Source organism: Podarcis muralis, chromosome 8 (assembly GCF_964188315.1).
Source record: "Podarcis muralis chromosome 8, rPodMur119.hap1.1, whole genome shotgun sequence".
In the NCBI taxonomy this organism is placed as follows: Eukaryota; Metazoa; Chordata; class Lepidosauria; order Squamata; family Lacertidae; genus Podarcis; species Podarcis muralis.
This window is the reverse complement of record NC_135662.1, coordinates 36,559,099-36,575,590: the sequence shown is the minus strand read 5'-3', so window position 1 is coordinate 36,575,590 and position 16,492 is coordinate 36,559,099. Positions and strand designations below refer to the sequence as shown.

The 16,492-nt window shown below is 39.5% G+C and overlaps 1 protein-coding gene across 2 annotated transcripts in view; it reads right to left on the bottom strand.

Moving 5' to 3' along the window:
- Nucleotides 1-9,096: 9,096 nt before the first annotated feature.
- Nucleotides 9,097-16,492, bottom strand: part of CA8 (carbonic anhydrase 8) — a 43,947-nt gene continuing 36,551 nt past the window's right edge. Inside the window, exons 8-9 of one of the 2 annotated variants that reach the window (XM_077932980.1) lie at nucleotides 13,969-14,136; nucleotides 9,097-10,495 (exon numbers count right to left, since the gene is read on the bottom strand). In XM_077932980.1, the coding sequence (XP_077789106.1) occupies nucleotides 14,002-14,136 (135 nt within the window). In that variant the 3' untranslated portion in view covers nucleotides 9,097-10,495; nucleotides 13,969-14,001. Of the gene's footprint in view, nucleotides 10,496-10,811; nucleotides 12,079-13,968; nucleotides 14,137-16,492 lie in introns of those variants that run through there. The other variant, XM_077932981.1, reaches the window with a different exon arrangement.

Sequence of the window (16,492 nt, the reverse complement as noted above, 5' to 3'; positions counted from 1 at the left end):
GATTTCTTTAACTGTGGAAATAAGTAACTATTTTTTATTTTCCAGAAGTCATGTTGTGCTCCAAAATTTAAATCTTCCATCATTATAAAAACTGAATCTGCTGGAGAGTGTGCCCTATATTTAGTTGTATGAAAGTAAACATGCACCTTGATACATTTGAAGCTATAGAGGTTTTTTCCCCTTTGATGCAGTCCCTTCAGAACCCAGGTATAGAGGGTTTTAATACAAAGGTCTTGTGCAAGCTAAATATAACTGTTGTACAATACCTCTGTATCTGGTTTTTTTTTAAAGCACCACACCCAAAAAAAGCACAAGCTTCCATTGTGCCCAATTTGAAACATGATAACTAAGGGCTGTTAATGTTTGCTCTTGCATACTTCCTGTGAAAAAGAAATACCGTATTTTTTGCACTATAAGACTCACTTTTTCCCTCCTAAAAAGTAAGGGGAAATGTGTGTGCGTCTTATGGAGCGAATGCAGGCTGCGCAGCTATCCCAGAAGCCAGAACAGCAAGAGGGATCGCTGCTTTCGCTGCACAGCGATCCCTCTTGCTGTTCTGGCTTCTGGGATTCAGAATATATTTTTTCTTGTTTTCCTCCTCCAAAAACTAGGTGCTTCTTATGGTCTGGTGCGTCTTATAGAGCGAAAAATACGGTAGCTTAAATGTCCATGGCTCAGACTCAGAAATATCGGCATGCAGGGTCTGAACAGGAAAAGGTAGTGGAGGGTGAAAGAGGAATTATTGAGGTGAGGGGCAAGAACGCTTAGTGGCATGGACAGGACAACGGTAGTATGTTGTTGTTGTTTAGTGGTTTAGTCGTGTCCGACTCTTCGTGACCCCATGGACCAGAGCACGCCAGGCACTCCTGTCTTCCACTGCCTCCCGCAGTTTGGTCAAACTCATGCTGGTAGCTTCAAAAACACTGTCCAACCATCTCGTCCTTTGTCGTCCCCTTCTCCTTGTGCCCTCAATCTTTCCCAAAACAGTAGTATAGCTATGTGAAAACAAATAAATTAAAATTGCACATGTGGGATTCTCACATGCCAGGCTCCTGTTAAAAGACCTACTTATTTACCAACACACTTGCTGTTTATGAATAAAAAACTCTTAGTCTTTTGTTTTAGATCTTGCCAATATTGTGGTTTTCATGTATTGATCTTATAGAGATTGGATTACATTGCCTGGAACTCGTTTATTTATTTTAATGGAGGGTAGTATAGAATTGTGTTTAATAATTTAAATAGATATTTATTCCCCAAATAAAACATGCTTCTTATCTAAGACTGCGCTTGAGTATCTTGGCTATGAGATGGAGAATATGTTGCAGAGTAAATGACGTAACGTCTCCCCTTTAAAGAAACCATTATTTTCCTTTCCTGTGCTCCTTTCCTGTGTTTATTGTAGTTTCAGTTATTACCTTAACACTGTAATTTCCAATGCTGAAAGCTGCACAGTGAGAAAAGGTAGTTGATCAACATGTGTATTTAAAAAACAACAACCCACAATTACTACCCAAGCATTAATTTTGAGCACATTGGCCCAGATCCAGTGCTGGTCATGCATGATAATGAGAAGCTCCTGGGGCAAGGATGCACATCCACATCAAATCAAGTGATTTTAACAGGGCCCTGGCAGATTGTTTATTTCCTCAAAATATCCTCATAAAAAACAAAAACTTAAAAGAATTCTTCAAATGTTCCTCCACATGAAAAAACCAAATTCATTTCTAGAATAAAGGCCATGTTTTGCTTACTAAAAATTGTGAAGTTGGCATAAAAATGGCTAGTTGTCACCACAGTTCTGCTGGTAAATGGCCTGCCTCTTTAAGAAGCATGCTTGGTCTGTAACTTGGGTTGCAAGTAGTGAAAATCCAGAGCTTTTTAAAGAAAATTCCCAAAGCTGAGATTTTTCGGTTATGTTGACAAAAATGTGGACATATGGCAACCCTACAGTGGGTGTGGTTCCCTCCATAGTTAAGAGGGAACTGGTTAGAACCTTAGTCTTCCCTATAAGTCCAGGCTCCTATGCTGAATATTACTCTGTACTAATAAATCTAGTTTTTGATGTTATCTTGATTCATGCTGCTTCCTAGTATTTGGGCAGACTCATTGCAAGGTTTCCTCACACAGTGAGTACCCTTCCCCAACCCACAGGATGCTACACACATGGTCTGCTATCTGAGATAACTGTTCTCAATGTTTCCTTTAAAAATGCCCCCTTTTAAAGAAAAAAGCCTTGTTCCCTGCCATCTGTCCTGAATCAAGTTACATTTTCTTGAGTCAACAAATGCTGGACCCTTATGAATCTTGTGCTACCCCAATACATATCCAGATATACATTTGCCTCTGCATCACATGTAACCCTGGCAGCCTAGCCCAGTCTATGGATCTTCCTTCCTGAATAGAAATGACCATATTTATATTAAAAGAATAATGTCCTAGCCTATTTACAAGAATATCCTGAAGGTTTCGGGAGTACAAATTGTCTCTTTTAAAAAATGAGAAAATGATAATGGGGCATTTGGGTGCTTAAAGAGCCTGTGAAGAATTAACATGCAGCTGCTTAGGCAGCCATGTCTGAGCTTGATTTATTTCCTTGTTGACCTGCTGAGGCCAAAAATCCTGCAGAAGAATGGCAGTCGGGACATCTAAGGACTGAGATGGGAACTTCTAACATCTTTGCTGCCCCAGAACCTCCTGCATCTGCCCCCAGGTTCAGAGGCTATGGGAGACATCAGCAGTAGCCCAGGGAGGGGAAATTTGGCCTACAGAGAGCTATCACCAGGCTGCTTCAACACTCTGTTCCAGGCCCTGAGATTCAGATCCAGAGTGGCAGCTGGAACATCTAAAGCCTAAGGTGGAACTCATAGACACCTTTGCCCAACTCCAGTTACTATTGTATCATTGCCTATTATATTGCATTTAAACTACATTATAAGCTACTTCAAGAACTTCAGTTAGTAGGCAGCATAAATACTCCAAAAATAACAACAACAGGTCCCGGGTTCAATGCCTCACAAACCCAGTTGAAAGTATGGTGGAGCAAATGATGGTGTTGGCCTAAGATGCCAAAGAGCCTGAGCCTACAATCTTAGGCTTAGCTCAACCCTGGTACAAGGCAAGCTTTCTACGTTTGTGGAAAACGCAACAGAATTTTCTTACATTTGCATGACTTTGTCACTGTGGCTACCTTATTCCGTCTTGATTTATTACCACAATAAACTTCCTAAACACCTTTTCCTAAACTGAAAAGTCAGAACTCTTTGTCAGGCTTCATGTTAACTGGAAACAAAACAAAGGGATGGGGTCAGGGACAGAGAAAGATGTTGCTGGATAAAAGCCCCAGTCTTCCATTTTTGTAATAGGTTTTAAGATTAAATGGAAGTGGTGTCACGAAAACTTGATTAGGTAAGATTACGCCAAGTGTAAAAAACCTCTGGTTGCCCAAAGCATAGCTGGGGGATGGGGTGCTTTGGATCTGTCTTCAGAACTACATTTCAAAGAACACAGCAGAAATAAAGAAAAATGTTGCCATCCTTATACTGTTACCTGTTTCTACATGTTATATACATTTACATAAATATAAATGTAAAAGTGTATACAGCACATGGAAGAGTCCTTATTTTCATGTAAATTTTCCTTCCATTCCTAGAATGGGTTCTATCCAGTATAGACTACCATGAGTGGAAGGGGAGGAGCTGTTTTAGTTTATTCCCCTCTCATCCTGTAAAAACACACCCACACATACACATCACCTCCCATGCTTTTCTCCAATAGGGTATGTGCAAATTTTCAGACAGTAAGAGAGCTTGATGTGTGTTACTGAATGCACATGTCATACTTGCAGGTCATATGATGTTTAGCATCAATGACTATTGCAAAGGTAGGAGATATATAACCATTACAGATGTCTTCATGAATGGCGAGCCTCAGGATATTTTTATTATTTTTGCATTTCATTATAACTTGGTCTTACCAGCTATCCCTTTGTTTCACAATCACAAAAATATGATTTATATGGTTTCCAATCTCAATAATATAATCTTAATATTCCCTGTGATGAAGGGGATATCTCTGGCCAACTCCTATAATGTTTTTGGCTACAATCTTATATGCTCTTGCCTGGGAGTTAAGTCCCATTGAACCCATTGAACTCAGTACAGTTGTACCTTGCTTCTTGAATGGAATCCAACTTCCAAAAACGTTTGAAAACCAAGACATGGTTTCTGATTATCTGCAGGAGCTTCCTGCACTCAATCGGAAGCTGCAGAAGCCACATCAAATGTTTGACTTCCAAAAATAGTTCACAAACCAGAACAGTCACTTCCGTGTTTGTGATGTTCAGAAGCCAAAACATTCGAGAACTAAGCTGTTTGTAAACCAAGGTATGACTGTAGTCCTGTGTCTGTGTAAATATGTAGAGGATTGCATTGTTGTTGCTGAAACAGCTTTGGCCACTATATCCAGGCCTTTGACTTCATCCCCTACCCAATAGCCTAGCTGCTTCAAAAGAGGAGGTGTAAGTTCTGCACTAATGTTTTGCAGTTGTGCAGTCAAATCTGTGCAGTGTGGCAAAGAATAGCAGTGAACTGTACTATGTACCCAGATATATAAGTCAAGATCTAAACTGTAATTAAATTTTGTTCTCATTTGAGAAAGGACCCTAATTCAGTGATTCAGCTGCAGAAGTTTCCAGGTTCAATTACTGGCATCTCCGGTTAAAAGGAATATGCTACAGGTGCTGGGAAAGATTTTTGTCTGAGACTCGGGAAAGCCACTGCCAGGCAGGGTAGACTAAGGATAGCCACTATGGTACTCACCAGATACTGTTGAACTACAACTCCCATCAGTCCCAGCTATGGTCTGGGATGTTGAAAGTTGAAGAGCAGCTTCTAAAAGGCACCACATTGGCTCTCTCTGCAGGGGACAAATCTGTACAAAAGTATGGCCTGCTATAAGGTTTGCCTAGCCAGCATTTTAAATCTCTTTGTGGTGGTTAGAGCTTCCTTTTTTGCAGCATCACTTTCCACTGGATATAAAAGCAGTGGTTTGGATCTGTCACTTTTGCTCTGTTTGCAGAAGGGGCTTCCATTTAGATCACGTCAATGAGTACAAGTTGCCTTCCATTAATGAGGGTCCTGTCAGGAGAAAAGGTAGGCAGATGATGATGATGATGAAGATGATGATGATGATGATGATTATGGAGCATCTGCACCTTTTATACTAGAATGATGCAAGAGAGGAGAATACTAAAAAAAGATGTTGAGAGCTGTCATTATTTATACAATCCCTTTGAGGTGTGTTGTTTACACTCATAATTTCCCCACCAAACATGCTGGGAGTTGCAGACTACTATAGAGTAGTGCAGTGCAAAACCTGGATGTCATGAGCAATAAAAAGTTAAGACTAGCTAGTTGGGAGTTTTAATGTGTTTTCTCCTTGTAATATAAAGCTCATTCCCAGAATTTCACTGGACCGTGTGGACAGGGCAACTGTCATAGCTGTCTATCAAGGCTGAATTAGATGAAGGCAGACAAAGCAGGCTTTGTGGCGAGACTGAAGCTGCAGCCTCAAACGTTTCCATTTCTCATCCAAAGGCACTGTGGGGGCATTGTCTTTCCCCTCTCTGAAAAGAGAATGGAACAATTATGTTACTGAAATTCCACAGTGAGCCTGAAAGACTGTTTATGTCCAGCCAGGGAGACAGTGAAAACTGAAAGGAGTTTCATGACAGCAGGGGTGGAGGTTTCTCGATATATTCTTCAATAGTATGGTGAGCCTGACTCTTCTCTCTCTCAGCAGTGTAAATCAGGAGAAAATCCACTAATGCTAATGGAGTGGAACTAGTTAGAACAAGTCTCACTTATCCCTGACATTTTCATCGAGTTGCCTCACTCTGTGCACTGTGAATTTTATTACTTTCAATCAGTTGCGTACCTTCTTTCCAAATGTAACCTAAAAGCCTTATGTTTTGTACAGAAACAGAAAACAGCAATGTCTTGAATGGTGCACAGAACTTTGGAAATTCCCACAGTTTTTGCTTTGAACAAATCCTCTGTATACAACTATAATACCAAGTTTCCCTTCATGAAGTAAAAAGGAAAAAGCTAATAGGAGTCCAGTTGTTTAAAGTTCCCATAGAATATTATACATTTAGTTCCTTTTGATGTGCACATAGAGGACAATGAAATCCCCACAGCTCCTAAAGCAAATGATCTATCACTCCTGGGGTGAGTCAGGAATAGCCACCCATAATTCCTTGGTAACTTCCCAGCTGCAACTATAGATTATATCAGTCTGTTTAATAGTGTTGTTTACTGATATTAATTCTGCACCAAGAATATTATAAGCATGTAAGAGCAAATGCACAGAGATTATCTTAAGCAGCATGCTCTCCTTTCACAAGAAGTTACTCTTGGGAGTAAGTCCCAAAATGAAGTGGGACTTCGCTGCGTCCAACACTGCTGTTCCACACCTGAAGCAGACTTCCATTTACACAGTAGAACTTCCCCTTCCCCTTCTCTCCTTTCCAGGGCTCCATGCTTCTTGAATCTCTCTCCACCAGCAGCACCTTCAAAACAGCAGTGGGGTAGACTGAATAGCTGAAAAAAAAGTCAGCCTTTCATGGCACACATAGTCTACATAGTCAAACTGGTATAAGGCTTTGATTTGACGTGTTAACTTTACTTCTGAATTATTTGGAAGCTGAAGCTATTGTTGCAGATTTTCTTAGTTGCTGCACACACACAAAAAACCATCCTAGCTTATAATTGGAAAGCTGCACCAAACTCTAATGATTATGGAATGGTTAATTAGCATTATGGAGAAAGCAGCCTTGCATTTTGCACATGTAGTCAGATTTCCACAGATGTCTTGTCAACTGATGTCTTTTATTTTCAGTCTTGCACAGAGTTTTTGCTAATTGCTATTTTTTATCATCGGAACTGTGAAGATGTTTGTTGTTCACTGACTTTTACTGCAGCTCTCGCTTTTACTGAATAGATGTTTCACACTTGCTTGCACTGCCTTCAAGATCACCTGTGAGCTCCCTGATTGCCTAAACTCTTTTTCCTGAGCATCTCACAAGTATTAATTTGAGTATGTCTGATGGTTGTTGCCCCACCTTTGGAGTGTGAGCTGTCCCCAGTTCCTCTCTATACCTTACAGGATCTCTTCAGTAGCTCACATTCTAGAAGTTCTTGTTTGCTTCCATGATCAGAAGTCTGGTTTTGCTTTTTTCTGCTAGCCTCTAATTATAACCTCCAGTGTTCTGTGTTATATCCAAACCTACAGAATGATCCATCACTAACCAATTACTTCCCACTCATGCTTGTAGCTTTTCCATGTGTGATATTCCCCTACTGTTGATTTCTTCCTCCCTACACCTGCAGGACATGGCCTGGATCGAGCTCTTAGATTTAGAAATTATTCTTCCATATCAAACTTACATTGTACAGTGGTACCTCGGGTTAAGAACTTAATTTGTTCCGGAGGTCCATTCTTAACCTGAAACTGTTCTTAACCTGAAGCACCACTTTAGCTAATGGGGCCTCCCGCTGCCACCGCGCCGCTGGAGCATGATTTCTGTTCTCATCCTGAAGCAAAGTTCTTAACCCGAGGTACTATTTCTGGGTTAGGGGAGTCTGTAACCTGAAGCGAATGTAACCTGAAGCGTATGTAACCCGAGGTACCACTGTACTTTCCATATTACTATTGCAGTCTTCTCCATGCTCTGAATTATCAGCTGTTGGTACTTTTGCCAGGCCCTTTTGGCATAGTAGACATACTGGCTTCAGACTTTACTAACAGCACTTCAGCTATAATAATAATAATAATAATAATAATAATAATAATAATAATAATAATAATTTTATTATTTATACCCCACCCATCTGGCTGGGTTTCCCCAGCTAAGTGACTCATGTATCAGTTTTCCATAACAATGTCCAAAACAAGTCTGTACTATAATATTTTGACAAGGTACAACTGGGTGCAACTGCACCTATGTAGCCACCCAACAGATGATTGGCAAAATTTGCTTTGAAAGTGCAAGCCACCTTTCAGTGTGAGCGATTTTTTTCCTCTACTCATGTAGCCAAATAGGTGATTGCATCACAGGCCATTGCTAGGCACTTGACTAAGTCAAGCAGAATCACACCTGCGGTCCTCAAAGAATTACCAGTGAAACAATGAGATAAAGAACCATTTAACCACTTCCCAGGCCTTTGAGGGACTAAGCTGGTTTTGTTCTGCTGTTAGCTTCCAAAGCTTCGTGTGACTGTTATAGGGGGTAGATATGTGGTGTTTGTGAATGAATTGTCGGTGCTGCATGAAAATGTTGATATTATATATTATTCCCCCTCGCCATGGTATATTACAAGTTGCTTTGAAACCTTTTAGATAACAGGCAGCTAATAAGTCTAATAAATAATAAGAATGAACTGTATTAAGGGTCATATTAATAGAAGTTAAAATTCTGAGCTGTGTTGGATCTCAGTTGCATAAATTACAAAAGTCACCTTCAGTGAATCAGGCTCATCTCTTGTAAATAATAGAAGGATACAATTACAGGAATCTTTGGCTCATTGTTTGGCTATTGACTAAATGAGAAAATTAGTACAGTACTGATTTAAGAGAGCACAGTTTACACACACACACACACACACACACACACACACACACACACCAAGCAAGCACTCCTCAGAGAAGATGAAAACACATAGTTTAATTTGGGCTGTGGCTTACTGTGAAAGTTCCATGTTACAATATGCAGAAATAAACTGAAGCACTGTTGTTATGACAGCTTTTGCTAAAATCTATCTCATGGCAGTCACATACTTTCTCAGCTTCAATTAGCACTAAACTAATTAACACACTGCTCTCCCATATACTTGTGAACAGTGGCTTTTTTCTTTCTTAGCCAGTCCCAAGTGTGATGTAAGAGTGATTGAGTAGCTAATTACTCTTTAATTGAATTTACACATTATACCCTTTTCACTTGTTCAAGCAGAATATTCGTTCAGAAATGAAATTAAGCTGTACCAGCATGTGAAATATACCCACTGTATTAAAGAAATGAAACATAACTATAAGGAACCATGTGAAAGCGTGTTTTATTGCATTTATTATAGCTGTGTTGAACAGGAGGCGACACAAACAGCTTTTCGTGTTAATTATAAATTAGGTTAATTGAAAAGAAATGTGTGACCTATAGTTTTCCTTAAAGGTAAAAGTCTCAATATAAAAACAAATCTTAATATGAAAATTAGAAATGCTTTAGGAAAAAGTTTTATTGGAAATTATCAAATAAACACATCCCAACATTAGGTGTTGATTTTGGATATGGATTTATATCCCTTTTTCATATATTCATGTTATTTATTTTTGTTGGTTTATTTATTTATGTTCCACCTATATTATAGCACAGGTTATATTTGATGAGAACCAGTGTGGTGCAATGATTAGAGTGTTGGACTAGGACAGAGAAGACCCGGGTTCAAATTCCCACTCCTGGGTGATAGTAGGCCTGCTCTGTGCTTTCTTTGTAACTACCTCAAAAGGTTGTTGTGAGAATATAACAGAAGGGGAAGAAAACTGTGTATGTATGCACCTTTAGAGAAAACGTAACATATAAATACAATAAATAAATATTAAAGGCCTGTGTGATGTCCTGACTTGAATGACATTCATTTGAATTAAATATTAGCATAACCCTGTCAGAAAAAGCTTACAGAATATTGGGAGCTCAGGGTTCCATCAATACATTACTATACAGTGGTACCTCAGGTTACATACGCTTCAGGTTACATACGCTTCAGGTTACAGACTCCACTAACCCAGAAATAGTGCTTCAGTTTAAGAACTTTGCTTCAGGATGAGAACAGAAATCGGGCTTCGGCGGCGCGGCAGCAGCAGGAGGCCCCATTAGCTAAAGTGGTGCTTCAGGTTAAGAACAGTTTCAGGTTAAGTACGGACCTCCGGAACGAATTAAGTACTTAACCTGAGTTACCACTGTATTGTCTGTTTTACTTTTAACTGGAGATTATTCTACAGCTTCCAAAAATGTAATTGTGAAACTATTGGCTGAAAACCCAGGAAATTTCTGGAAAACCAATGAATGTAGCATTTGTTATTAATAAGTTTAATCAAGGGAAAAACAGTCCTCATCATTTGCAATGCTGTTTAAATGTAATTATGATTTGGTTGACATAGAGATGCATACTCTTCTTGCTATAGTGCATGCTGATCAGTAAACAATATTTCAAATAATTAGTACTAATACATATTGTGGACAGATTACGTTGAAGCAAGTTCAAAGGGGCTCATGTTTTTTCAATATTCTGAGAGTGAGATTTGTTACTTCCTAAGTCCTATTTTTCTCTTCTTCATGTTAGAGAATTCTTTATTCTCTGTCTCTTATCTTTCCTGTCAGGCCTCTTCATATTGGCAGGAGCACATCTGATCCCTTTGGTAGAGACCGTCTGATCTCTAGATTCTGGAAATAAAGAAATACTGACTTTCCCTCATTGTTATTTCTTCATTACTTTCAATAAATTAATATTCATATTTTCAAATAGGCTTATGTTTGCATTATTAAATAAAAAAACAGGAAAGAGAGAAGAATGACTTATGGAAGACCATTCCAGCTACTGAGTTAAGATATTGGAAAAGGACAGAATTCTAAAACGTTATATTCCTCTCCCTCAGGCCACTCCTTAGTATGGCTCAGAAATCCACAAAGGCTTCTAGTAATCAGGATAGAATAAATACATATCGACTCGAAACATCAAGGACTCTTAGAAAACATCAAGCCAGCAGAAATCAACTTATTTAATTCAATCTTATTTCACAGGGATATACTGTATCATGTATAATTGTTTATCAAAGCATATGAATCGTAAATCACTTCAAAATGTGTAGGATACAGAGGGAGTCATATATTTACCAGCATTACACAGGTTTTACTATGCATTTTTCAACTCTTATTTTCAAGAGGATGTTAGGGTCTCATCTGCAAAATAGTTTAAAAGATGTATTATACCACCTAAACAGTCATGACTGTAGTTTATTACGGATGGTGAGAGTTGTTGGAGATTCCCGTTCCCCTCACAGAGCTGAAATTTCAAAGTGGTTTACTGTATTTTCCCATGTATAAGACAACCTTTCTTTCTTAAAATTTTTAGTAATAAAATGGGGTTCATCTTATATTCAACAACTTCCTTAATTTTTAATTTTTTAAATTTTGGGCTCCCAAAAATACTGTAGTCTTATACATGGGGTCGTGTTATACATGGAAAAATACAGTAACAATCAACCCCTCTTCCCCAGGGACTTCTGGGGATTGTTGCTCTCTGAGGGGAATAGGGGTTTCCTAGCAACTCTTAGAACCCTTAGCAACCTTACAGTTTCGAGGATTCTTTGTGGAAAGCCATAAAGTGGTACAGTAGTGCTTTAAATGTGCAGATGGGCCCTAGAATGGGTTAGCTATGTGTGACAAAAAAATGGCAAATGTTTTTCTGGGGTGTAGTGACGCCTCGCTTTCTGCATACCTGTAGATGCCTCAAATTACCTTCAGGCCTATTCTTCCATTATTTGATTGCAGAAGTAAAATAGACAGTAACATAAATGAAATAACACTTGAGAAGGATACAATAACTACTTGGACTTTTCCTATATGGGAACAGATTCCAAGATACATTTTCCTTCAGCTCTCCTCCAGCAAAAGTAATAATCATGTATTCAACCAGGCACAAGATGTCCTATTCCAGATGCAGTGGACAACTTCTAGATCCTGGGCTAGGCCATGGATGACTGACTCAGGTGCTTGAGGTTACCAGCAGGTGGTGGAAATTTGTAATTGGAACTGAGCAAGTAGTGTAGAAGGGTACCAAAGGTCTGCCAAACTTAGAACAGCTTCACAGGTAACAGAAGTTGCTCCAATAAAGGCTAAAATTCAGTGCAATCTGAAGGCTGTCTAAGCTGAGGTTGAAAGGAACAGTGTGTTCCAGATTGCATCCTAGCTCTGTGACATTGATGAATGGCCTAATGTTCCACATCCAGTCATCTTTACTGGAGAGCCTACAGGGGAACAAACAGTAATAGGTGAGTTGGTGTGTTGATTCAGAATCCCTGCTGGAAAGATCTGGTTGACTGCTCTTGAGAACAGAGTGCAGCAGCATGTCCTCCTGGAAAGTGCTGCCTTTGAGGTGTACTGCCCACTGATCTGTTTAGGTAAATCTGGGGGACACAGAATCCCCAGGGCAGGATCCCCTAACTCAAGATCACTATGAAGAGCTCTGTCATGACACAACATGAATACTTTAATATTGTATTGATTACTATTGGTGCACACTTTTTACCAGTTTCTCAGCATTAATGTTGGCCCAGCACTGTGACATAACCATGGCCAAGGGAAGAACCAATACTCCCTGGGATCTTGTGGGGTTTCCTCCTCTTGCATGGCCCAGCAAGATCTTGGGGCCATTCTAGTCGTCCCTCACCTTGTGGCTGGAGGTGGGTTTTCCTAGCCTACACACACACAGAGGTCCTCGGTTTTAAAGTCTTCCATTGAGGCATTGAGTGGCTGCTACTTAACAGAGCTGGAAAGTAATCTTACTCTTTAACCACAATTAGCCTTCAAGTTGAGAAGTTTCTTTCAATGGATAGCAGGTGACTGTTAGGCATCATCTACATAGCTGTTGATCATAACTTGGGCTTAAATGGCATTGAGTAGGATCTCAAGGCCCTCTTAAGTGGTCTTGAGTTGGGCACACCAGCTCTCCAACTGAGCTCTGTCCAGGCCAAAGCCAGCGCCATTCATCTCAGGTTACTAGCAGGATTCCAGTCACATGACATCATCCCCCAGCTTCAGATCTTAGGGGGTTAATGAATCCTGACCCAATGCCATGCCAACCCCCGTTTACCTCACTTTGGTCAATAAATATTGTGGCCTGTTTCTACCCACACCCGTGTCCTGTATTATTTAATCTCTACCTGGTTTGGGAAGCTGACCACAATGCGCCTGTCAATGTGGTGCTTATTGTGGTCAGTCAGGGATGAAGGGAACCAAAGATTAACAGGATCCGAAGGATACTAAATTGCTGTGTGGGATAAAATAATGTGTGGCAAAACACATTCTTTTGATTCTAAATTCCTAAATTATTTAATTGGCTCAACCTTTCAGTGAATACCCACTTATATTGTTTTGAATCTAAGCATTACCTTATAAATTAGGGGCAGGTTGACAAAGCTGTTCCCAAGAATTATTTTTAGATGCTGTTAAATGTATTGAAAGAGATTTGCCATTTCAGATCAATACTTTTTAGAAGTAACTCTTGCATGCTTAAAATTCAAAGTCATCTCAAATAACTTTGGTGCTACTGATATTTGAATTACCGGCAGTGGCCTTAGGACATTATTCATTCTCTCACAAATAAAATTTACATGAGTATGTCTGTGACTTCCCCCTCAAGTAATCTCTATGCAGGAATCCAGATGCATTTGAAATCACTCCTTCCAAAAACAAAGTAATTATATTGTGGAACTGCAGAAGAGTACCATATAATTGAAATTCCAATATGGTGAAGGGTAGGCACACAACGGGAGAACAAGCAAAAAATCAGGAAGAGAGGGCAGTGGTTCCTTGGCTTATGCAGTCATCTGCAAAGTTTTCAGATGTGGGACTCACATTTAACTGAGTGCCAATGCAAGAAACACTGCTATTTCTATGCCATGCATGACTCTCTCTTTTCTTCTCTGCTCATGATAAGGGAGACAGCACTCCTCTATCTGTAGGCCTTCAACAGTTGTGTGGAAGAGTGAATTTTGACAGGTGTAGCTTGTCCTGTAAGGATGAAGGCAAACTACACCTGCCCAAAATCTAAGTTGGACACAAACCTTAAAGAATTCTGCGCCCTTTGCATTTGGTCTCCACTCCCACATGTCCCTTTCTATTTTGTTTTTACTTACCTACATTATGATTATTTCCATTATTTGTCTTTGCTACTGGAAGGCAGCCCTTATGACTCTGTCACTTAGTGGCTGTGTGGGTCTAAAGTTATCTCCTAGTGTTCCATCGCTGCCTTCTAGCAGTTCTGCGCCTTTAACATGTGTCCTCAGTCTTCGAAACTCTTCTATCTAATAAAAACAAGGAAACAGTTGTTGTTTTATACATCAGCTCCATTGTAAGGAAATGTTAATACTGTTTATTTTTCTCTCTCTCTAAACTATATCCCACCATTCTACTATTTGTGCTATGGCTTTTCTTTTCTTTTTTAGAAAACCTTATAAAATCAGGAATCTTATTATAATCCCTACACATTCCTACTCCAAATCCTGTAGAAAACAGGGTTTTGTTTACAAGTGAGTTTTAATGTTCAGTTCAGTGCTGGTACTAATTCCTAGGCCCAGAATTCTTTAAGTGCCTTGTGTCTTTTGCGCCAGACTGTGGTTGGCAGATCTCAGGGTTCTAAAAAAAACAAAGTAGATCCCACAAGTTGCCTTCCCGAATTTTGACAGGGCATTCTTTGTGATAATGCCCAGCTTGTGGAACTCCCTCCTTGGGAAGGTACGTCTGCCCCCATACAGGCTTTTAAACACAAATGAAAAACATATCTGTTCTCCTGGGCCTTTGAGACATGAGTGTTGACTGCAATTTCAACTGGTGGTATTCTTTTAGCATATGGGTTTTTTTCTGTTTTGTGGTATTGTAACACATTTTCATGGATTGTTTTTATGATGTTCACTGCCCTGGGTTCCTATGGGAAGCCAGGTTGTATAGAAGCAACAGGAACAACAACTTCTTTACATTGATGAGCAGCAGCTTGCCAGGGCTTCAGATGTGTTTCCCTTCCACACTTTGCTTGGAAAGGCCAGGAAATGACCCTGGCACTTCCGGCATACAAAGCATGTGATTTGCTACTAAGCTCTTCCTTAAGCTTCTTTCTCCCAAAGCTCCCACTACATAATGAGCCATTTGCTTTGGGATCCACACAATAGCTGAGATGTTAAATATATATTGCTTAGAGTCTAAGACAAACCTCTGCAATATGAATTTTTTTTTTAACCACTTGGTTCTTATTAATGTTTCAATTATATTTTAATGCAGTTTTTTCTGATTTTATTCTTATTAGGTTTACACCTTCTTGATATATTTTTATGAAAATGTGGGTTATATGCTAAGCAAGTACAGGCGTACCTTAGATCTCAAACACCTTGCAGCTCGAATGTTTTGGTTCCTGAACTCCACAAACCCGGAAGCGAGTGTTCCAGTTTGCAAACGTTCTTTGGAACCTGAACATCTGATGCGGCTTCCACAGCTTCCAATTGAGTACAGGAAGCGAGTGTTCCAGTTTGCAAACGTTCTTCGGAACCTGAACATCTGATGCGGCTTCCACAGCTTCCAATTGAGTACAGGAAGCTCCTGCAGCCAATCGGAAGCTGCGCCTTGGTTGTCGAACGTTTTCAGAAGTCGAATGGACTTCTGGAATGCATTCTGTTTGACAACCAAGGTACAACTGTACTGTATTTTTCCATGTATAAGAAGTCCCCATGTATAAGACAACCCCTATTTTTTTGAACCCAAAATTAAGGGGGGAAATCACCCCTAAAATAGATAGCATTTCCATAAGGTGTATCATATATTCCACAGGACGTACGTTCACACCCCCATGCTTTAAACACAACAACAACAACAATCTGTTCTTGCCCTTACCCAGATGACAAATTTTACTCCTCATAGAAAATATTGCCAAGGTTTAAGAACGGGGACAGGAGGCTTCTCTGTGTGCAAGTCAGTGTAGGATTAGATTCAACTCAAGATTTATCTTCACATTGGTACAGTGCAAGGACAACGCCATTTCAGAAAATAACTGTAATTGTGGTTGCCATCTACTTCAAAACTGACTTCTTTCAATACGCTTGTTTATTTGATGAACAGCTTGGGTTGCTAAGATTATTGTTCCTCAGAGTAGTGCTTTTGAAATCCATATTGTTTCTTTTTAGCTTTGAAAGGCAGAATGGAGCAGCTTTCATAGAGGAGATGAAAGGAAGGAAGATGATGGAGGTTCTTGGGAGATACTTAAAAGGGAAAGTTCAGATTGTGAAGATGTTCATTGATTTTATGTCTATTTAAGTGGATTAAGAAAAAAAAAGTTTCCCTGAAAACGTAAGTATCTTACAGAAGAACAGTAAGATCTTGAGTATCTTACAGAGAGGTAACATGGTTCAAATGAAACCTGAACTGAAACTTCACTAAGATAGTTTGATGTCATTGCAGTTTAGGAAAAAGTGATTTCTCCAACACACTTCAAAAGTTTCAATCTTTGGAGTCTTGGAGAGATAAAGCAAACAAAAATGAGATGAGAAAAAAGCTCCATCACAGTTGCAGTACTTCTGAGTAGTACTAGGAGACCTTCAAATAAATGCATGTTGAATAGAGTGCCTCACACTTGTAACAAAAGCTTTATTTTAATGATGTTTTCGATAAGGGAGG